This window comes from Glycine soja, chromosome 19 (assembly GCF_004193775.1).
Source record: "Glycine soja cultivar W05 chromosome 19, ASM419377v2, whole genome shotgun sequence".
Classification (NCBI taxonomy): domain Eukaryota; kingdom Viridiplantae; phylum Streptophyta; class Magnoliopsida; order Fabales; family Fabaceae; genus Glycine; species Glycine soja.
The window spans coordinates 47,058,735-47,082,564 of record NC_041020.1 but is presented as its reverse complement, the minus strand read 5'-3'; the positions used below and the strand labels follow the sequence as shown (position 1 = coordinate 47,082,564).

The following is a 23,830-nucleotide window of genomic DNA, read 5'->3' as shown; positions in this document are numbered from 1 at the left end:
CTACCCTAAACTATTTTTACCCTAATTAATTTGTAGTAGAGAAATTAAATGTTCACAACCTGATCCAGTCCATCATCCTCATTTCAATTCAAGCTCTTTGAGTCAGGTTAGTATGTACTCATATCATCATGTGTTTGTTAAGGTTTATATTGTTCTTGAACTATATATTGTTTGGTTTTAATGGCTGTATGTATTGATTTGTTGGGTTTTTGCAAAATTCGCTGCAAAAGGATCCATAGGGGAGGAAGTTGCAGAGGATTGCCTTGACCCTTGAGGTTTGATTTATCATCAACTTTCGTTTAAATCTATGGAACTATATCACGTATTTTATGGTTCTTTTATTATCTTCAAAGATTCTACATGCACCCCTAGGTGGAAGCTTCTTTCTCTTGAAGAGACTAGCTAGATTCTTATCCTTCCATGAGTTGGTTGGTGATGAGATTCCTTAGAAAGGTTATGATGCTATTTTTTCCCTCTTTCCTCATTTTTTGTTCTAAGTTTTCCTTATTTATGTGTCTAGGGTATGCTATGCTATTAGACGAATTAACAAGTAGTGGATGCTATATATACTATATATGCAATTTTTTGTTTTCTATTTTCATATGTATGCTCTTTAAAAACGTAGAACTTGACTTGTCTTCTTAAGGTTCATTGTATCTTTGCTCTTTTCATTTTCTCACTTATTATTTAATAAGTTATAATGTTACATATTTTTAATAAATTTAAATAAAAAAATAGAAAGTATGTCATAAAAAGTATTTTATAGAATATTGTCATTCGCACTTATCTTTTTCTATATTTACTTCCTGAATACATTTCACTTAACTTGCAAGAACATGAAAGTTAAAGTTTCGAAACTTAATTGAGAAAACAAATTGAATTACAACAAGATTGTATCATGTAAAGCTTGATGTTCATTCTTAACCTACAATTTTCTGTATTGTAAAATTATCTTTCTCTCTTTTAATTATCAAGGCTTTAATTTTATTTTTTATTTTTTTTCATTTTGAATTTCAATTGCAATAGATAATTGTTTATCACCATATTTATTGGTATATGCTCTTCTAATCTCACAGTGATCTTTAGTTTGTTTTTTTTAATACACTCGTATTAGTGCTTTATTTGTATTTAGAGTTACACTGAACACGTAAAACTCCTTGCTATGCATACGAACACATAACTAAGTAGCTATCTATTTATTGATTTTTTTTACTCAAGCTTTTCGTAAACACTGTATTTTTTTTCAGTGGTTACTCAAATACTGTATTAATGCTCATTCACATCTCTCATCTTAGTCTTTTAATTTAACTTATTTATATATATTTTTTTGTCATCAGTGTAAAATATCTAATAACTTTGATTTTGTCTAAATAATTTAGTAAAACCATATTTAACAGAACCTCTCTTTTCAACAATTTTTTTTTCATTTCCTAAACATGAAAAATTCGAATGCATGGCCTTACTAATAAGAGTATGAGCTCAATTCCAATAGAACCAGCGACAAGTTCGTAACTTATACAAGTTTTGAATATTTTGGAAATTTAATAGTTTATGCGTGCAACCTTTTTAAACTTTGCTTTCTAGGTTGAGAGTGTAACATCCAAAAATAATTTAATAATTATTTAAATAAAGATATCTAAATATATTTTTTAATAAAAAAAAAGATAGATTAAATTATTTTAAAATATTATATTATTATATTTATTTTGAAAAGATGTTAGCATAATAATATATTAGATTGGTTAAAGATAATTATAATTAAAAATAATAGAAATAATAGATAAAGAAAAATTGGTTAAAGAAAATTCAAATTAAAATATGTATAATTATTATATAAGGATAAACAATTTTTTTCTTAAAATCACACTCATAAACGGTCTATCTTAATATTAGTGGGTTGCTTAATGAGAAAAAGAAAGAAAACGAAGAAATTCTTTTGATGCAATTGATAAAGGATAAGAATAATAAAGAGCATAATTTTCTTGCTTCAAGAAGTGAGTAAAATAACTTTTTTTAAATCTTCATTGTATGAATTCTTGAGAATGTATTTTCTTTATATATATATAGACATTTTCTAAAAGATTTTATCATTTAATTAATAAATATATAATTTAACATTTAGAATCATGACCAATTTGTACGTATGTGTGTTATGTTTTAGCCATTACAAATATTATATTCCTTAATTATTATAGTATTATATAATTGTTGTTATATATGTGATTCCATATTATTAGTTGATTTTATTATTGTTATGGTATGATTTTGAGAATTATTATTAAATGCATGAAATTAGAGAGTTTATTGATAGTTTTTTTAGAATGATATTCTTGTAATTTTGTGAGTTGATCATCACCTAAAAAGGAATGATGATGCACATTATTATGAGAAGAAGTTACTAAGTTTGAGGAGAGTTCAAGACATAATTTTTTTAGTTACATTTATTTTAACTTAGTTAGTAAGTGAGAATAAGACGTTAGATGTAGTTATTTTGGTTATATTTTTAGTGTTTATTTAATTTAGATGCTCATATTTTAAGGATAATATTTTCTGACGTAAATGCTTATTTATTTGACTCTATTTATTATACAAGAGGTATTTTCATATTATTATAATTTTGAGATTCTATATTTTTTTTAACGTGGAATGTTTTTTTTTTAATGAAGGATGTTATAGGCAGCACACTTAATGTGAAGACTGATGGGTCAAAGAGGAGCCTATCTATCATATTAGTTTATTATTCAACGTAACACAACAAGTAAGCATATTCTTTATGAGTTATGGATCAATTGCTATGATATTTTTTGATGCAACTATACCTTTCGGAGCAGCATGGACAAAGGAAAATGAGCGGAATATTCGTATATACAGCTTCCGTGTCTCTTTCAAGTTAAAGTCGTTGTCACTCCCTTTGAAGAATCAACACACGGTTGTTGTAGTTTTCCAATACCTTGGCAATCATGTTCATAGTGTCTCAGTACTCTTTCTTATTGGAAAAAGAACTAGCATTTGTAGGTTGCACTAGTTCCATGAAACATCCCCAATGCGTTGAAATTGGCCAGTTATTGTCTAAAGCTTTTTAAAGTCATTTTTTTTGGGGTGAAGTGCTATTTAAAGTCATTCTACTCGAGCAAAAAAGAAAAAAAAATCTACTATGGAAATTGCTTTAACATTATGTATGGTTGACCAGAGAGAAAAAAATACACAAACAATGATGCGTTATATTAATTTGATTGAAGAGAAAATGAAATAAGAGAAAAAAAATTGATTATAAGAAACAAAAGTTTAAAATTTTCTCTTAATTTAATGTTGAAAATTTTCTCTTTCTATCTAAGGGACATACAGTGTACGGAAATAAGTGTTTTACCTGATAATCTATTAAATAAGTATATTTTTCATAAAACTATTTGATAAAATGAATATAATGAATTATTTTAAAAGATAATCTTTTGCATGAACTTTAATATTTTTTAGCGAAACAACTTTAACATGTTACTTATTTTAAAAGTTATTTTCTCTTCAAATAAGGTATGTTTTTTTTTTTTTGGTACCAAATGTAAGATATGTTTTGGAAAGAAAGAAAAAAGATCTTCTTCTATGACTAAATTAGAAATTTACATATATAGTGGACCCATATAATAAATCACTGAATCAATGATAACGGACACACATGACACGAAAGGCTTGTTTGAAACTATTATGATTCTTTTAAAAAAAATCTGAGAATAAAAAAAAAAACAGCACAATAATTTGATAACAGATTTCTGCGGTGTTGGTTGGTTTATTTAAAAAATATTTGTTTCACGAAATCTTATTATATTTTTTAAAATATTAGGTAAGAAGGACATTTTTGGATATTTAAGATATGTTCTTATTGAATTAATGATATAATTGACTTAAAAAGGTCTTACTGAATATATTTTATGATTAATGAAATGTCTTTGTTAAAATAAAGATCTTATTGATAGTTAAAGGTGTCTAATTTAATTGATTGAATAAAATGTATGAACTATTCTAAATCTTTAACCTTATATTTAATTTCCACAGGTAAAAGGATCTTATCCATAATGATACTATAGTAAAACTTTTACACAATAAACATGATTCCGCCTTACCGGAATCCAACTTTCCCACCCTTTGTCCAAGGAAATAAAATATGTACAAACATGAGAATATAATTTTCTTGGATTAAAAGATACTCATGAATATTTTTTTATATTAATTTCTAACAAATATGACAAGATATATATCCACTTCCACATTCCCAAAAATGCAATAAGGTTTTGTGGAAAAAAAAAAAAAACCCCTTAGGCCCCTCTCTGGATGACTTTTAGTTTCAAGTTTTTAAACACATAAAAATTAAAAGCAATTTTTAGTTTGTGTCTATCTTTAAAATTTTTTAATAAAAGTTCAACAGAAGACGTGAGACTCTTCACATAAGGTTGGGATGAAAGGATCAAGAGTGAAAACAAAACAACAAAAAATAAAAAAAAAATAGTTTCTATGGGTTCTGTGTATCAAAACAGATTGAGCTATAAAAAAATCCAAATTAAATTTATGACTAAGATTTTAAAATTCAAGCCCTACATTTTCATTAAGTGAGTTTAGATTGAGCTACTCATGGTGTTAATGTGGGTCATGGACTATAATAAATAATCCAAAAAAATCAAATTCAATTCAGGATTTTGAAATAGGGCTCAAGCTCAATGAAAACCCAACTTATGCAAGTTTTTTGCATGTTAAGTCCAACTTAGACTATCATCATATCGTACTAAAAAAAAGGCTCAAATTTAATTCAAAATCAAAATTTAAAGTCCAAATTCTACATTCATCAGTCAGATTGAAAGGTCAATGTCAGTGGAGCCGATCTTATTATAGGTCAAGCCAAACATTAAAAACTTAATTTAGTCGGTTAAAATAAGATTCAAGTACAATTTAGACAAACACTAAAAGTTAAGCCCAACCCGAGCTAAAAGGCTTAGTCAATTTAACTTTATTGTAAAAGAATATTATTTAAAAGATTTTAAAATGTATTTTCAAATTTACCAAGTTAATCTCCACTCACTTGATGTCCTTACATAACTTCCTATCTACATATCAACATTGCTTCTCCTCATAAGGGGTTACATTCAAAGTAAATGCTTTAAAATTGACAAAATGTCTAACCATATTTGTTGTATATTAAAAATCTAAAAATAAACAAATCGTTTTCTAGATAATTATTCTATAATAGAAATTACTGTTTTTCTTATTAAAAAAAACTAATGAAAATTGTGGTGTATTCACATCTATTAAATAATATCTTCAAATAAGAGAAAAATGTAATCAAAATCTCAACAAATATTTTAGTGTAAAATTATTTTTAATAAAATTTAAAAATAAAATAAAGTGTAAAACATATGCATGACATGGGAGGGCAGGGTATATCTTAATAAAAGGAAAGGCTGTATAATACTTGCATATTTTAAGAGATATAGAAATTAACGAAATTATAATATATATTTTTTTTAAAAAGAGAAGTGTCATAGATTGAATCTATCAATAAAAAAAATATATTTAAACATACGACAAAGGACAGTAAAATACCCTTGACTCTCAATAGAAGGAGGTGTAATTTGCTTTATTTTTCCTATTTTGGTAGCTATAAATTTTATGTCATTTTAATCCATTATGGTCTTGTTTAAATCCTTATAAAATTGTAAATCTTTAATATAAATTCCTCTCATATCAAAAGATTTTCATTTTAGTCCATTATTATAGAAATATCAAACCTATTCACCGATCTCCATTAGTAACACCACCACTTAATAGAAACAATGAACAAAATAAAACAAAAAGAAGTTAAATGGTGATTGTTTAAGCTAAAAATCTTAGAAAACCTTCACTTAAATTGTAATTACAAATCACAAATTCATGACTTTTTATGCCAAACTGGCAACTAAAAATAAGCGCACCTTGATACCCTTTATTATCGTAAAACCATTTCGTTTTGGGTAATCATTCGATATGTATCACAGGAAATTTATTGCAAGAAAGAACACACGTCAACCTAGAGAATCGATACCTCAGAAAACCTTAAGTACCCCACAAGGTACATCAAACACCTGCGTGGTAACAAAAGTAGATTTGATTCTACTAAAATCAATCAATCTTTCAAAGGATCTCCCCGTAACACAATCCAAGCTGCAGTAGCACGTTAATAAGTCAAGGATAATAACCCAATAGTGCATCACAACTTACAGCAAAGTTCTTAATCTGAGCAACCATATTTCAAATGAAAACCAGACCCATCAACCGAAATCCATGTCCATCCAATCCTAAGATTAATCAACATACTTACCTACCTTATGGCCTCCAGTGCATTAAACTGCCTACTCGATCAATCTGGACCCTGAAATTTTTTTCAAGCAAAATTAAAGCTTATGACTGAAAAAGAATCACAATCTGCAATATCCACTATATAACAAACTGCAATAATATCCTTGGTCAACTAATATCTATGATCTTTACAACATTAGACCCTTCTGCATGACAATATCACGCAGTGGATCTTTAAAACTAGTATATACTACTAAATGAATTAAATAGAATAGCAATCCAACCCTGAGCCAAGATCCATATCTGATTAGTGTGGCATTTACCAAAATGAGACAAGAAGTTCAACTGTACAGTTGAGGAGAGGAACCAAAGATCTAGACTAAAATATTAAATTCCATTTTTAGGTAGGTTTGACAGACTAAGTAGAATAACTCACCACTTGATTGATATACAGAATTTTAATATCTGTTGTAAGCTTTTGCAAAATCTCCACGCCTATGAAATTCACCAAAATTATCATGAGGCCTATTAGGATAAGTTTCCATGTTGCCTGAGAACCTGTTCCTCGATTCCAATGGTATATTAGAACCAGCATAAGTAGGAGGATTGGCAGTGGACCCATCATATTCAGGAAAACTCTGCTGTTTAAAACCCCGATAACCAGAAGACATCTGTTGACCCACTTGCTGTCGACGCCTCTGCGCATCAAGCTGAAGAAATTCTTCCAACTGTTTTGCATGTGTGACCCTTACCAAGGAAACTTTGCTCATGTACTTCTCCCTCAAATCTCTAATAGCCTTCCGGCAACATACAAGACATTAGAAATAATGAAGTAGCAGTAAACAAACAAAAGAATAATATTTTGTGAAATTTAAAATCTCTGAAACATGAGAACTAGCATGTCTTCCAATTTTACTTTTCCTCACTTGCAAAACCAATGTATAAAGATAAGAAAAAGTTGGTATAGTTGCAAGAAAACACAGGAACAAAGTTCATTCAGGTTAATTTCAACCAGCAGCCCTGTACCATTTATTAGTCTCACAACCATCAGCACCAGCAGGTGATACTTAACACTATGACTCACTAACATAACTGAAATTAAAAAATCATCACATGAAACAATTCTACTTTAGCAGTTGGTTAACTTAATTCCCAATAATACCAAAAGGTTTTGAATCTTGATACTTCATTTTTTCAGTAAGATGATATCTGCAAGAATGAAGGATTGTTAATTATGATTAAAGATGTCCAAATAACAAGCATCGAGTGATCATACCTCACGATGCTTGAAATTTTCTTCATCTTCTTCTCTGTCACGAATTTTCATTAGCTCTGTTGCCTCGTTCTTATACTCCAACTCTAATTCTTCTAAAGTCTGTGGGGAGGCGTTGTAATCAAACTGATGACCAGGCTGGATACCAGATTCTCTTCTATGAGAATCCCATCCTTCATTCCTATAAGCACCCATGTTTTGATTACGATCATCAAATGAATTATATGAGTTTCCTGTATAAGGGGCATGCCTTGGAGATCTTGACTGGCTTGAACGACCTCTAGCTCCACTATTTCCATAAGCTTCAGGAAATGAAGAGTATGTTAAGCACTTGATTCAAGATGCCAACATAGATGATTTTGCTTTAATTCAACAAATTGCACTTGATTCAAGATGCTAACATAGCTTTAATTCAAAAACTATCTTTATATTCGCATACTGAAACCATGGGAGCCAATCCCTTCAGTAAATATGTTCGTAATGGAGGCAATCCTTCAGGACGGAGATAATGCTTGAAGGCTAAAAACTTACCTCTTGCTGCAAGTAAATGACAACCAAGAGCAACATGGTTACGAAGCAGGCCATTCAGGATAACTTTTACAATAGTAGTATACATAATCCTATCAAGCTATGAACATGAGATTACCGGCTTTCTAAGGATGCTGTAAACATATCCTATGCTGTCCCTACCTTGTGGAGAACCTCTAGAAAACTTTTGAACATCATCCCTGATACGGTCTTCAACAGCCCTCTCTTGCCTACCAAACCTTTGTTGAAACTGAGATGTATTTCGTGGTCCAGAATGAGACCTTTGGGGCTCAGAGCGTTGAAACCGAGCACTAACAGGACTTCTTTCAGGTGATCTTGATTGGGTCATTTGAGAACTAGATGATCCCCTTTGATCACCCTCCTCTCGAATCTTGTGCACAGCATCAACACCTTTGGCCAAAATTAATCTATCCTTACCACTGACAATAATAAACTTCTCATCCATCTTAATTTTGCAGCCAACATCCTTTTCAATCTTGCTTAAAACTTTCTCTGTGAAAAGTGCCCGTACATTTTTGTCTCTGGCAGGTATCCTTTCAAAGAAATCTTGAGACTTTCGATTTGCTCCGAGAGTAGATGGACAGCCCTATGTTGTCAAGTAGAATATCAGAACTAAAATAATGACAATGGTGATAATAATTTTTTAAATTAACTAACAACATTTTAAGAAATGACTCAACCACCAAAATAATAATGAAAATAATGACAACTGTGACTCACATTCACAATACTATAAGGCCACAAAATGATAAATAAAGTCAATCATGCTAAAATATGTAGAGATGACTCAATCCCCACCCCCCTTTATCAAAAACAATAAAGACTAAAGAGTCACTGTGCGATTTAGTTTGTACAGAGTCAACAGGAACTAAATGTAAACGTGAGTGCAGAACTGCAGATACTAGCACCAATTACAAATCATAGGCAATTTTTTTCTGGGGTGGTGGAAGTAAGATACTAAAAAAAATAGGGACAACTAATATCTCATTGCCCCCTTTGCTCTTCTGAATTCAGTTGTAACTTGTAAGTTATAACAATCAAGCAAAATCTAAAAATTAACCACATTAGCATCAGGTAGGCTGGTAAAGTACATGTAAATGCTTAAATAAATGGAACTAATAGAACTGATAATGGAGTTGTAGAGGAACCTGTCATACCTGAGTGAAATGCCCTGATTCTCCACAAAGCTTGCAGATCATTTCCTCCTCTTTCCTTTTCTTCCAATTCCTTTCCGTAGCCTTTGACTTAGCCTCCCAAACCTTAGCTTCTCGGCTGGTGAAATCAGTTGGAACAGCATTAGGGTCCCGGGCTTCCTCCTCCTCGTCAGACCCTGCATTAGACCTCTTATTTGATTTTGCCCTCTCTTGCATGTTTGTAGTAGCAGTCCCCAGGGGGCCAGTGTACTCCTTATAAAGCTCACGAAAATCATCATCAATATCCGGATCCGGTCTATTAGCCATTAAAAAATAGATATCCTAACTGAACTGAACTCCTGCATTCCCAAAAAATGAAGCAGCAATACTGAAATCCACTAACATAAAGAGGAAAGGGAAAGAGAAAAAAAAACTAATAGAAAAAGCTATTCATGCACAACATGAATACATTTTACCATTAATTTCACTGAATTAAGCATCGTTTTGGATCAATTTCAACTAAGTGCGTTTGTAATGGAACAGAAAGGTTTTAACAAATGCAATCCATAAATAAGTATACAAGAAGACGCAACTACTAGTGCAGAAAAAATCATCATGGAGTAAGGTAAATGAATGAGTTCGATTAATAGGTCTCGACAGAAAGACAATTTATGAAGAAGTGCTTGAACCAGTAGTTGCAGTCCTAGATAAACTATTGATTCGAAAACACGCTCAATCGAAGATTATAAACAACAAAACTCAAGAAGAAGAAAAAAAAAAGCGTTGAAAACACGACAAACGAAGGAAATTGCGAAGCGAGCATTGAGATGAAAGGCGTAAAACGAGAGAAGCTAGAGAGTTAATCTGATGAAGTGAAATTGTTGAGATATTTGATTGTTGGAGGAGAGAAGAAGACTTACTGTGTGGGTGGGATGAAGAAGACGATCCTCCACACTGCGAAATGTTGATTACGTTTCCACAAATCACCAAACCACACAACAACATATCTACATTTTTCTACCTAGGGTTGCCTCGCCCAAGCCCGACCCGAATTCGTTTCAGAAAAATACACAGCCTTTTTAATGTAAAAAAATACTCTAGTGATGATGATATTTGTAATCATTTTTTCTTTAATTGGTATTTTAATTCGTATAATTTTTTTTAATAAATACATGTTTCTAAATATATAAAAATTTTAAACGGGTACCTAAATTAAAAAAAAAACATTTTTTTAAGAAAAATAATATCCAACAAAACAAAATATATTTTGAATTTTACTTATAACTTCTCATTTTGTTGTGAATTCCAATCCCAAAAAAATCAATTTTTTAAAGTAAAAAATTATATGATCACACATGAAAGACAATGATTATAAGTCTAATCAATAATTCTATAGTAAAAGTATTTTAATATCACAAAGTAATAGATATTTTTTAGGTGAGTTAGCAAAAGTATTCCGGTATGACTCGACTTGATTTGCTGGTATTTTTTAGGAGAGAAAATATTTGTTTTCTTAAAATTGTAAAAAACAATAAAAATAAATAATTCAGTTTTAAAGATACATTAAGCGAAATATGTATTTAAAAAATATTAAATTAAATTTAAAAGATTAAATGCAAACACCAGTTGCAATTAAAGGTTTTGTTAACCTTACCTTTTCACAATTGATTAAAATAAGGAAAAAATATATTTAAAAAGTATTTACCAATTTAAAAAATGTGTGAATTAATAGTTTCCCTTTTAATAAAAATTTTATATTGCTCAAAATTTGCAATTTATAAAAAATATTAAATAAGTATATGTTAAATAAAGAAAAAAATATATGCATATTAGTAAAATAATTTTAAAATGTCGTATTATGTAAGTTAAAAATAATTTTCAATCAGGTCCCTAAATTAAAAATTATAATTGCAATAGTTTAAAACATATTTAAGGCTAATATAATTTATATATTTTTAAAAAATTATTATAAATTTTAGTTATAGATAGAAAATAAATATTTATATTTATCCTTTACATTTCACAAATAAAAAAAAACAGTACTAGTTATTTTTACAAAATTATAAAAATTATATATAATTTTAGTGACCATTTTGTTATCAAAACCTTTTTCATTTAAGTATTTTTCAGAAAGTGCTAAACCCCGTGGACACTGCAAATTATCTGAGAATTGCTTCGGAAGCAGAGCTGAAGTGCAACAAGTGAGCAACGGAGAAGGCCAAAGCCCGTTACTCTTCTTCTTCAGTTGACTTAATCCGTCTCTAGGGCATACGTCAGCGCGTGTGCTTAATCGAGAGTTGACGAAGAAGATGGAGAATAACCCGAAGGAGCAAGCGGAGCAGCAAAGGGTCAATTTCAACGGAGACCCTCACATTCACGACAATGGCAACGTATTCCACCACTTCCAACCCACACCCGCCGTCGATTCTGGTTACGCTCTTAACCATTCCATGGCTCGCCCTCTCCGCAAACGCCCCTGGCATCACTCCAACAACGGAACTTCTCCAGGCACTACCAATTTTCTTTCACTATTATTTTTTTTAAAACTGAAATAGTGTTTCTGTGTAAGTGTATTAGCCTTAGTTTCGCTAGTTACGCGATTTGATTTCATTCTCGCAGATCAAGTGGACGTTTCGTGTAAAGTTTATGTTGCACCTGTTCCAAGAACGGCCACGGAGGATGAGGTAAGTCTATTTCCAATTAACTTTGTTCAGACTCGTGTTGTAGTTGAAATTGTGGACTTATACAAGAGTATGTAAATGGTATATATTACATAGCAATTAAAATTATCATTTTGTCCCTGTATCTATTGTATAAGAATGGTGAATCCTGGAATAAATTTAACTGTGTTATCACCTTAATGGTTCTAAATTGCGGTTGCGGCCATTGCAGCTTCTGTGATGCGGATTGTGGCGTGAAATTATATGCTTGTACTGAATGTAAAAAAGAATTTTACAATTATTCTAATTATTGGTATATCTTTTATTTATGAGATAGCATAAGTTTTATTCATTTTAAGATTTGGTATCTCCACCATCTCACACTGCCATACCCATTCGACCATTGACACTTAGAAGTTCAAAATAGAAGATTGAAATCAATTTTATTTTATTTTTCAGACCGAAAAATTGGAATAGAATGGTATTAAGGTTCCATAGCAGCTACGTTACGGAATTTCATATGATTGAAAATCCCAGAGCAATTGTGGGCACCACCGCAACAGCAATATGGTGGCTGCAATTGCGGTTGCGGACTGCAATTTCGAACCATGATCACCTTATTTATCTTCAGTTTGTTACAGTTGTAATCCATTTAATGTACTAAGGATAATAGCAATTTGAAATGAAAAACAAATGTCATTTCATTCCCCTTGTAACCAGACAATAGAGTAGAAATCATCATTCCATTCCAATCCCATGCCCAATGAATTCCATTTTGATTACTTGAAAATCTATTCTCTACACCAAATGTGCTCTAATTGTTATTGTAATCCTTGTTCCAACATAAGCAACAGTGCAACACTCTAACTGGGATATTAGGATTTCTATTGATAAGAGATATTGTTCCTACCCATAGAAGAATTTTAATATATATTGGTGAAGAATGTTTTACTGCTGTTTAAGCCACTTCTTGTATTTTCCACCTCCCTCATCAGAAGAGATGGTTTTATTTATTTATCTTTTGACATTTTTATCATGAATCTTTTTAGCAGATTGTGTGATGTTATACTTGTTTTTATTTTCTTCCTTACTTTCTTTGTTTTTGTTATACCTCTTACTCGTCTATTTTTTTTCATTTTTGTAATTTTATATCAGATTTGCACTGTATTCGAAGAACATGGAACTATTGTTGAGATTGTTCTTTTAAAACATAAGAAAACTGGTACACGGCAAGGTATCTATGTAAACTATTATTTGTATTTCACTTATTTGTATCATCCTCAGTTTGTGCAGTTTGGTCTTCCAAAGTGTTATGAGGAGTAGTGAATTTCATTTGATTCTTGCGTTTGTAGATGTAATATGTTGCATATCATATGTACAAGTATTAACAATAGTCCAAATTTTGTTCAACTTACACAGGAAGTTGTTTTGTAAAATATGCAACATTTGATGAAGCTGACAGGGCTATTAAGGCTTTAAACAATAAATATACATTTGCTGGGGTAAGAACAACTTTGCCTATGATGGTTGGCTTAAACCTTCTCTTCTTGATATTCTTCTCATTAATTTAAACTCATTATTATTTGATGCATTTACCTTTCCTAGGAATCATATCCTGTTGTTGTCAAATTTGCTGACCGAGAACTTGAACGCCTTGGTAATTCATTTATTTTTAATTTTTATGTCCTTTTGAAACTATTAATTAAATACTGTATTACTATGTCTTAGCCGGATTCTGCTTCTTAGTAATTATGAATATAGCTGTTTGCATACCCTAATTCAATTTTCTAAATGGATAAATTAATAACTAGAATAGGTTTCACAGTTTATCATCAATTCTGTATGTGCCTCATGATATATGATGTAGTTGTCAACTCCCAGTCTTGAAAAATTATTAGAACCATGATAAAAATATTGAAAGTAATGCTGCTTAATTTCTTTCACTGACTTTTTGCTCTTGGCATTATAACTTTTTCCTTACTGACCCTATAAAAAGTGATGTTAAGCTGCTATATTTAGTTATTTACTGCTGCTGATACGTGCCGATTGATGAAAAATTGAATATTGCTTTCTTGATTATGCCCTGCCACTTCCTTTCAAACAGTGAAGTTTGAAAGGGAGAAATGAGCATTTTGAATATAGAATACAAAGTATTCTCACTCTAACTTTCACAGTATGTTTGGATTGGGTGATTTAGGAAGGAGAGAAATAGGAGGGAGGGAGTTGGCCCCACCATTTAAGAAATCTTTCCCTATTTGTCATGATTTGGAGATGATTATATATATATATATATATAAATTAGCCATTTTTTATTAAGAAAAAAAATGGAATAAAAGATTATATTATCTTAAATAGTATAAAAATATATTTTTTTATATATTTTGTTTATTCATTATTTTTTCCACTCATCTAAACCAGCAGAGAAAATTTTCTATTTCTATCCATTCAAAAAAACACATCTTTTCCACTTTATTTTTTCTCTATTTCCATCCTTCCTATTTCTTTCCTATCTACACATATTCTATGAAATACTCTCACCTTCCTTGAACTTATTTATTTTTCCACAAACATCCCGAGATGTTATGTTTGGGGAAGTTTCTGTAGGTTTTCAAAATAGAGGGAAGTTTTGAGAAATAATAAAAAATTGAAAGTTGGGAGTAATGTACTCTATTTCTCTCTGTCTATACATCATGAACCTTTTCTTATCTTTTGGTTTAAGAAGAAAAATCCTTTGCTAGCCTTTATTTTTTGAGTTGTTGAGAATCAAATATGCTGTCATTCTTTATATTTATTGTGTTAGCAGAAATTAGTTTTCTAAGGTTGAGACTTGAGATAAAACCTTTCTTATTAGTATGATGTAATTGTTAAGTTTAAATTTAAAGCTTTTAAGAGTTCACCCTATTATGAGAATATGGCATAGAATATGGTTTACTTTCTCCAGCAAGTAATGAATAATTTAAAAGCAGTATACTCTTGGTGTTTAATTTATGTGAATCTTTTTTATTCTTTTTGTAGGGGTTCGAGGGTTCTGCCGTAACATGGAAAAGAAAGATCCCTTAGAAGGCAAGCTTCTCATCTTTTTCCAGGATAGATGTTGCCTACTATTTGATTATATGATTGTCTAATTTAAAATGTTATTCTTCAGTGCTCAATTTATCACTTCCTATTGTTTCTTGTGTTTCTATATTTTTTTCAGAGGTGGCAGATAAAGTTTTTGTTAGTTCCATCAATAAAGAAGCTACAAACAAGGAAATTGAAGATGTATGTTTCACCATTCACACTCATCCATAATCCATATATATTTTTCCATTGCCTGAACTTGAGTTACTATTTTTCATGACAATGACCATATCCATGGTTTTGTATTTAGCTGAAGGATACGCAAATTCTAGTCTGTAGAAATGTGTCTAGACCCACATCCTAGGTTGGCTGGATGGAAATGTTGCCTTAGTGGCTCCTATTAAATTGGAACAGATATAGATATTAGATACAAAAATATTAGTTATCATGTGGACACTTCTCATGATGTTGGTATGTGGCTAACAGCTAGCAAAAAATGGTAGTTACCAATAGGTACATATGTAACCATTTGCAGCATAATTTAGTTTAAGTGGGTTGGTATGATAATTTTTTTCTTTATGGTAGCCCTGCATTTTCTTTTATATGCGATATTGTGGAATATCCTTTATAATCTGCAGGCTATGATATTCATGTTGTGTTTCTGAGTTTTGTATGCATATTCATGCAGATATTTTCCCCTTATGGGCATGTTGAAGATATCTTCTTTAAAAGCACTCATGGTTGGTCCTTGATCTTGTCATGCTATGTTTTTCATACTGTATCTGTGGCTTTGAGGAATGGACTTGTATTTGATTCTGTCTTTTATTTCTTATCCAACATTTCCATTATAAGGAAAGAAGTTGCAGACAGACCTAGAATAATAAATAGGAGAGATAGTGAGGCAGTGGGTGAAAATGAACTCTTCCTCTTTCTGTCAAATCTCACTTAACTAATTTTTGCTTCAACAATGACACCTTTTGAAGAAAAAAAGTACTAGTAAAATGTTAGGAGATCCCCACTGTTAATTGCTTAGTTGGAGAGAGGAATGACAAAATATAAATAATAGGAGGGGAAAGCAAAGAGCGAGCATTGGATTTTTGGAGTGGAATTTGATTTGGGAGGGTAGAGTCCAGGTGTCTTGAATATCTGGGTACTGGGGAATATGGAGGGGATCATACTAATGTATCTTTCTTGATGTTTGTTTTTTACCTCCCTAATACTGAACAGAGGCTATCTATTGCCATAAATGTTTATTATTCTTATTTCTGGACCAGTTCTACTTCTAGCATAAAATTACTTAAAATTTGGAACATATATGTCATCAATTTATTATTCATGGTTTTCATTTTAACCTAACTTGTCATGTGGATGCCTTTCTTGATTTTGAAGGATATGCTTTTGTCAAATTTTCTAATAGAGAAATGGCATTGGCTGCAATCAAAGGGCTGAATAAAACCTTCACGATGAGAGTAAAGCTAATTTATTTAATTGATACATATTACTCTGTCCACTTTCAAATGCTAGCTAAAGTCTTATTTTTAATCACCTAGGGTTGTGATCATCCTTTAATTGTTCGTTTTGCGGATCCTAAGAAGCCTAAGACTGGAGAATCAAGGTTTTTCTTTCTCACCCCTTTATCTTTCATATAACTGTGTTTATTACAGTCTTTATTGTTAATATACTAATGCAACACAAGTTAACAAGTAGATTTACATGGTACAACTTTTCATTTTTATTTATATATTTATTTTGAGAAGGAAGCAGATTTCCAATTCAGCAACTTTAGGCCAAGTGGCAATGAGTCTTTGCCTTAGTACATGAAAAGAAAATGTCAAATTCATATGTTGTCCGAACTGTTTACAGGTGCATATTTTCTAGTGTTACGTGAACCAGGCTAGATTGGCAAAGTGGACCAGGTGAACTGTAAACTAGTTCACATCTTATAACAAGAAATTAGTAAGAACAATCTGAATCAGCTGGTTTTGCCTAAACTGGTCAAGTTGATACTTGTTTGATGGTTCAACCAATTATTAAGGGTTTGTTTGGTTTAGAATTGGATAGAATTGATTTATGTTTGGTAATGATATTTAAAAGTTAGTTTGCAAGAATTGTTCTTGTCTGGGCAGTATATACTATAAAGTTGTCAGATTATATTTTTTTCTCTTATTTATTATTAGATAGCAATTAAGGATTTAGTCCATATTACTCATTATTAGATTGATCCTATGTAATCAACACTGATTCTATTTGCTTATTGTAAATAAAGACTAAGTGTGGTTATCCAAGACACACATTATAGTAAACCCTTTCAACAAAAGTAAAATCACTTTTAGACATAAAATAATTATAAAATTTACTCACTTTCAACTCAATGCTTGAGACCCATCCTGCAAAAGTATGCATGCTTGACTTTTAACATGTGAGTGAAAGAAAATATTAAAAATGAATGGTGGTTTGAATGGACTGGGTTTTGTCTACCGCAAAGCTCAAAAAGGTAGCTGATGATAGAATTGCTTTTATAAATGGAAATCTTGCTTTCATCTTGATAAGAAGCTTGGGAGAACCACTTGACAAAAGCTAACCATTGTAGTTGGAGAACCCACGGGCTTATAAACCTCACACTAGAATTCCATGCTTCCAATGTGGGACTCAAGTCCCACATCTTATGATTGGAACCTACTATACTACCATGCTTTGTAACCTTGGCGCTCACATGAGCTGATCATGCACTAGCCCTTTGACTAGTCTCGGGCAAACACTATAACACTTAGCATCGACATCCATGCTTCTTGTTTGTGAAACTTGGGAGAACCACATCACATCACAAAAGCTAGCCATTGTAGTTGGAGAGCCCAACGTCTTAACACTAGAATTAGGGTTGTGTATGGTTAGGTTTTTTCAAAAAGCCAAATGAAACCAAATTGATCCATTTTAATGGATTGGTTTTTAAAACTTGAACTCAATTGTTTTTGTTCAACCACAAATTGGTTTCCCTTTCTGGTTCAATGGCCAATCTGGTTTTTCAAACACTTGAATATTTCTATTTTGTTAATTGATATAATTTTAGGAATTGTATTCACGTTCTATTCCCGTGCTTCTTTCTTCAGGGGCAACTTTTTATCTGTGAATGCAAATTTCGGTCCTTGTTCCCAAGAACCAGCAGTATGGTTTGTTTCGCTCCCCTTCTTCTATACTAATTGCAACATGCATGTGCATGCTAAATAAAATTACGATTTATTGTCTCTTCACAGGCCACTGCCAAATTTTGGTGATTCTAATAATGGAGGAATTATTCTGCCTCATGCCCCATATCATTCCTCAATTGCACACCCACAAGTTACTTCTCATATGCAAAACTGGGAACCTGGTGCTACTGTCTTACAACATCCATTTCCTCCTCAACAAGTGCATCCACATGTGGCTTCAATGCCTTTGGGGTCAATTCAAGCTCCCAAATTGTCTTCTCAGCCATTTATTACTGAGGTTCCAAGACAATCACATCCAGCAGATTCATCAGTTCAAAATATAGAGCAGCAGCTTAGTTCACAGGTTAGTTACTAACAGGTACTACCGCAATTTATCATTAAAAGTCTCTTTCAGGGAAGTTTTGGTTGTGACATAAGTGAATTTCTGTCATTGAAGAGGTGGATTGATTTAGTTGAATCGATGGTATTTTCTATCGTACTCTTGTGTGTTTGTAGTTAGCCATAACTGCCTTTAATCTTCAAATTGTACTTTTAATTCTCCTGGAAACTTTTGAAATCTTTTTGCCTTCATAAATTTAACAACTTTGAGCATTTATGAATTTAACAACTTTTGAAATCTCCTGTTTGAAGTATTTAAATTGTTAACTAATTTGTTTGTTTGTTTTACTTTTTGTAAAAGTATGCATTGTTATAGTTGAGGATTATTTTAGTCATGCAAAAATGGGTAGAGGGAAATGAAGAAGGGCATTAGAGAAAATTGTTAAGAGGGATCTCATGATGAATAATATTTTTTGAAAATTTGGTCTTTAACTAAGCCAAATAACGTTGAACAATCCATGTTGCCAACCTCACCTAGTGAGATACGGCTTTTGTTGTTATTTTTATATTTGAGGAACAGTGTTAGGAGAGTCACTGTTGATCTGTTATAAGTAATGGCAAACTACTGAACATGCCATTCATTTTTTTATGTTGGACTTTTTCTCTGCACCACTGACCACTAAATACATTGCAAATGTTGAAATGGATTATTTAATGTGACAAGTTACTGTTTAAGCACCTCTATTGGCAGACTACAATAGTTTTCTCAGTTTAATGTTCGTTCCCAGCTGCCTTCTCAGACCGAAAGCAACCCTAGTACAGTTACTGGCATTACCCTGCCGGATATGCCTACAAGTCCCCAAGATGAAGATTTTCCAGAGTGTGACTGGAGTGAACACTACTGCCCCGATGGCGATAAGTACTACTACAACTGTATAACTTGTGAAAGCAGAGTAATGTTTCAACTGTTTGATCTTGTTCATACAATCTGTTTTAGATTTGTTACTTTGGTGTGTGATGGTTACTCTTGGAACAGTGGGATAAGCCTGAGGAGTATGCCTTGTACGAGAAAGAATCTCAGAAGCAGCAGGAGCGGGAGGATAATTGCTGTAGTCTCTCACAATTGTCGTTATCTTCCTCTCAACTAGTTGGTCAAAAACAACAGGTGCATTCTCTGCAAAATAAAATAAAAACCTTCCTTTCCCTGCTTCGATTAATAAACATGGTTGTACTGCAACCCCTAATTGTTTCAAAAGTAACCTCTATTTAGTTAATTGAGGGGACTTAATCTTCTTAATCTAACATTCTGTAGTTTTGCAGGAGACAGATCATGACCACAAGCAATCAGAAACAATTCCTGTTGTTGGATAGGTGTGATGCTATTTTTCTTGGACAACTGAAATCATACATTGTTCACAATTATTATTATTATTATGATAGTGACCTTCAAATTGCTACAAAACTAGCCTAATGATTCCTTATGAGGTTGTGTTTTCTTATTGCCTCATCTGTTTATTTCAATGGTTATTACTAATCCGTAAATGGGGGAATTTGTTAATTTCCTGACCGCATATTATGAAGTGAGTCTGAAAGGGATATAATCTAGGTAAGTACTTCTCCGTAGACATCTAGATTATCAAATGGCTTAACTTTTGTTAAGAGGCAAAGTAGGTTCAACTCGAAACTTTTGGGAGCTAGGAAAATCACATGATTGTAAAACTTAATCCCAGAATGAGACATTCAAAGTTCGAAAATTTTAATGTTATGTGTTTAAAGAATGCTGTGGAGTCACATTTTCAGAGTTTTATGTAGTACTTATATTGCTTGTGAGTGAGAGGAACACGGGAGATTGATTAAAGCTTAGGGATCTTGATAAGAAGTGTGGCTCCACTACTAGTGTAGGGACCGCAAATTTAAGAATGGGTGCCCACTTGGTGTACGTGTAAGTTTTCAACGCATACAGATAATTATTGTTTATATTGGAATTGAATTTGAAAATGAATGGCCTTTTCTGCTGCAGTAGTGTCATGTGATAAATTGTGTATTAAATCCCGTCTTAGTCACATCGTGTTATCTTTCATCGTTGTCCTGGATTCTGGTGACTGTTGAGGTTCATGTGGAGTACCTAGAAATGATGACTCTTTAAGTCAAATGGGTAACTTTTGAACTGTACTATTTTATCAGAGTTTGATATTGTTCCCAAGTCGGCACGATCATTTCTCCTGTAATTTATTTGTCTAGGGAGTAAAGGAATAGAAGATTGGTAAATTCAAGACCATTTTGGCACCAATAAGGCACTGAGCAATTCAATGTGGGTTGGTAATTATTCCCTGTTGTTTGCTGAATTGAAGAGTTTGAATTGGGTGTAATTTGGCCACATAATAGAGAGAGGGAGCGTATAATGGGAAGGAATAGCAGGGCCCCAGTGGTTCTTTGATGGTGGCGTATCACATGCACCCTCTCAGTGCGCGTTGGTTTATGCCTATCCGTTGAAACTCTATTAACTTCCAATTATTCTCTTACGATGAGAGCCTCACCTGCTCTAAAACCAAATTTATGAAAGAATACGACACGAGCTATTATGGTGCCTTAACAGATTAAGCTAAAAAGAGTCGTTTTCAAGATCTATTCCATCGTAGAAACCAGATCACGCTTTAAATGCAAAGCCTTGTTCAAGTTTTCTTTTGTTTACTTCTCCTGCTTTTGATTTCCCCCTTTTACCTCTCAAATGAATCAAATCCATGAACAGATTACATGCCATTCAGCATTTACTCAATGAGGTTGAACTGCTCTTCCTGTTTATTACCCATGATCATATTGGGTCAGATCTTTCGCCACCGTATCCTTCAAATCAGAAGAAAACTTGCCTAGAATTCTTTTTCCGTGGATTACCGGGACAAAACTAAAGCAAGCAAGCTTACACCGATTGGTTCCCGTTTGAAAACGTAAACCTAACAATCTACAGGGTCGTGTCATGATAGGAACGCACATTCCTTCAACAAAAAGAAACAAAAACACAAGACAAACGAAGGGTCAGAATCTCAAGATTAAAAGAGGATAGAATTACCTGTTTGCTTGTTTTGTTTTGTTATCGTTTTCACTCACAGTCCAATCAATCAACGGAACTTAAGACTTTCATCTGTTCTTTTATTCATTTTCTATCTATTGAAAATAGAGAAATATTGGATGGAAACAGGAAACGAGATCCTAATTAAGAGACGCCAACCGGATCAAAATCCATCATGTTACACTAATAATATTCATGGCAAGGCCTATATATATATATATATATATATATATATATATATGCGCGCGCGCAAAAAGATAACGCGGGTTTTACAAGTATGATCATGATGGTAATGAAAACTAAAACTTAAATATCCCAGTGCAGCAACATAGTCCTCATCTATATTCTCCTACAAAAACTAATTATAAGAAATCACATAGAAACAGTAGTGAAGTTATTATCATCTAGTCTTCTTTCAACATATGTGAAGGAACAACATCTTGAAGAAGCCCATAGTCACTTAACAAGGCAGTCTCTTGAGAAAAAGTGGCATTCCTTGAAGACGAAGAAGAAGAGAGGAAACCCAAAGAAGACAATGCATTGACGTGGACTTGTTGCTGATGATAATATTGGGACATGTAGTTTCCAGCAGATCCAGACATTACCGTACCAAAGTTGTTGGAGCGACCCATAACTGGGCTTGGATGCGTGTGTTGGCCTTCGTAGGTTGTCACCACAATGCTTGGGTCGCTGAAAGATCGCTCCACGCGTTTCTTCACATTACATGAAACACTGGTGCAACGATAGTAGCTCCTATAATATATGCACACGGTTCAAATTATATTTACAATTATTTTTGGGTGGTTTAAATTCTAAATTTTAATCGAACCGAAAGTGGAAAAGTGAATAAGCAAGTAAAGCGTGTATTGATTGATTGAAGAATAAAAGTGTTAGTACCTGGGAAAGGGGCTGTTTTTCACAGCTTTTTGACCGTACTTTCTCCATCTGTACCCATCTTCCAGATGATCCACCTCGCTTTTCGTCATGAACGCGAATCTCGGTTCTCTCTGTCTCTTCTGATTTGTCTTCTTTGCCTTCAACCTATTTACCCAACAACATCAACCACATCCCAGAAAAAAAAAATCATCAAATCTCATTAGAAAATCTTCCGAGCATTAAATAATTCAATTAACGTACCATTATATATCTATATCCGAAAACAAATATAATGTTTAGAAAATGAATAATAAAAAAACCATTTCCTACCCCTAATTAATTGAATTATCAAAAACGTATTTTACACTCAACCGCCCCAAGTTTTGTTCCTCCAATATGCCATGAAAAGATGAAAAAAAAGAAAAGAAAATCGCCGACTTAAATACCAAATAACTGCACAAAATGAAATAAACCCAAAAAAAAGTGAGAGAAAATTAGAAAATAGAAACCTACTGTTCCTTTGTCTTTTGGTGTTCAGGTGCTAGGTCTACAGTTTTATTCTGTTCATCATAGAGAACCTCACTGGACGCGGAGGAAATGGATGAAGAGTTCGGAGTCGTCGGTTGCTGGTTGTTGGTTACCTCGGAACACTCTTTCTTAGTCTCAGGTGGTTCCTTAACCGCAGAGGTTTGAGGCACTGACACGTGTGACGATAGAGGGAAATCAAGGAGATGATTGTAGTCTTGCACACCCAATAGCTCCATAAACCCTAAAGAGCCCTTATCTTCAGAGAAATCAAAGAATGGATAATTATTACAAGAAGGGAGGGATGAAGATCCTATATTGGCAGCATAGTCCTCTTTCTTCACACCCATCATCTTATTATTCTCCATATGATGATCTCTCTCAAATGCTCAAATCCTTATTCATTCGTGCGTGAGCCTCAAATTGAAGCTATGAGAGTAGTAAGATAGATATGAATATGTGATATAGGATTAGGGTTGATCTGCTTAGGTGAAGGAAAGAAGATAGATAGTGAAAGGTGTTTGATATGAGGAAATGGGGGTGGGAACTGAAGTGAAACAAGTAATGAATGAACATGGTTAAAGCCAAAACACAAGAAGAGTTGACCGGCAATTGTAGGTAAGAGGGTGGTACGGACAACGTTGCAGCCGGTGGCATTCAATGCATGGTCGACGCTTTCATACGTAGCATTTTTCATTGATTGATTTGTGGGCATGTCTGTGTGAATGGGATTACGCCCTCCCTTACGGAATGGAAAACAAACAACGCGTTATGGATTCTAATCCGGTTTACGGGAAAGGACAAAATTTCGTTGTAATTATTTAAAAACTTTTTTCGATTTCATT

General features: G+C 32.6%; 3 protein-coding genes across 5 annotated transcripts; 1 reads left to right on the top strand and 2 right to left on the bottom strand.

Annotated features, from left to right (window-relative positions):
* Positions 1 to 6,044: 6,044 nt before the first annotated feature.
* Positions 6,045 to 10,334, bottom strand: LOC114400081. Of its 2 annotated transcripts, XM_028362350.1 has the most exons (7): positions 10,194 to 10,334; positions 9,298 to 9,632; positions 8,282 to 8,726; positions 8,123 to 8,128; positions 7,595 to 7,893; positions 6,755 to 7,115; positions 6,045 to 6,391 (listed from the first exon to the last, which is right to left on the bottom strand). In XM_028362350.1, exons 2-6 carry the CDS (start codon positions 9,598 to 9,600, stop codon positions 6,777 to 6,779), a joined length of 1,392 nt encoding a protein of 463 aa, XP_028218151.1. In that variant the 5' UTR covers positions 9,601 to 9,632; positions 10,194 to 10,334; the 3' UTR covers positions 6,045 to 6,391; positions 6,755 to 6,776. The 2 variants fall into 2 exon arrangements, with proteins under 2 accessions (XP_028218151.1, XP_028218152.1); XM_028362351.1 differs by lacking the exon at positions 8,123 to 8,128.
* A 1,056-nt stretch (positions 10,335 to 11,390) lies between these two features.
* LOC114400079 (flowering time control protein FCA-like) lies at positions 11,391 to 20,075 on the top strand. 2 transcript variants are annotated; one of them, XM_028362347.1, is made up of 15 exons: positions 11,394 to 11,781; positions 11,893 to 11,957; positions 13,089 to 13,167; positions 13,353 to 13,435; positions 13,539 to 13,590; positions 14,949 to 14,996; positions 15,130 to 15,194; positions 15,682 to 15,733; positions 16,383 to 16,462; positions 16,544 to 16,608; positions 18,101 to 18,160; positions 18,245 to 18,542; positions 19,306 to 19,470; positions 19,554 to 19,682; positions 19,838 to 20,075. In XM_028362347.1, the coding sequence occupies exons 1-15, from the start codon at positions 11,583 to 11,585 to the stop codon at positions 19,886 to 19,888; spliced, it is 1,491 nt and encodes a 496-aa protein (XP_028218148.1). In that variant the 5' UTR covers positions 11,394 to 11,582; the 3' UTR covers positions 19,889 to 20,075. The 2 variants fall into 2 exon arrangements, with proteins under 2 accessions (XP_028218149.1, XP_028218148.1); XM_028362348.1 differs by lacking the exons at positions 19,554 to 19,682; positions 19,838 to 20,075 and having other exon boundaries at positions 11,391 to 11,781; positions 19,269 to 19,448.
* Positions 20,076 to 21,742: 1,667 nt separating this feature from the next.
* Positions 21,743 to 23,548, bottom strand: LOC114400080 (WRKY transcription factor 23-like). The gene is made up of 3 exons (XM_028362349.1): positions 22,974 to 23,548; positions 22,482 to 22,625; positions 21,743 to 22,337 (listed from the first exon to the last, which is right to left on the bottom strand). Exons 1-3 carry the CDS (start codon positions 23,351 to 23,353, stop codon positions 21,989 to 21,991), a joined length of 873 nt encoding a protein of 290 aa, XP_028218150.1. The 5' UTR covers positions 23,354 to 23,548; the 3' UTR covers positions 21,743 to 21,988.
* Between the last annotated feature and the right edge of the window lie 282 nt (positions 23,549 to 23,830).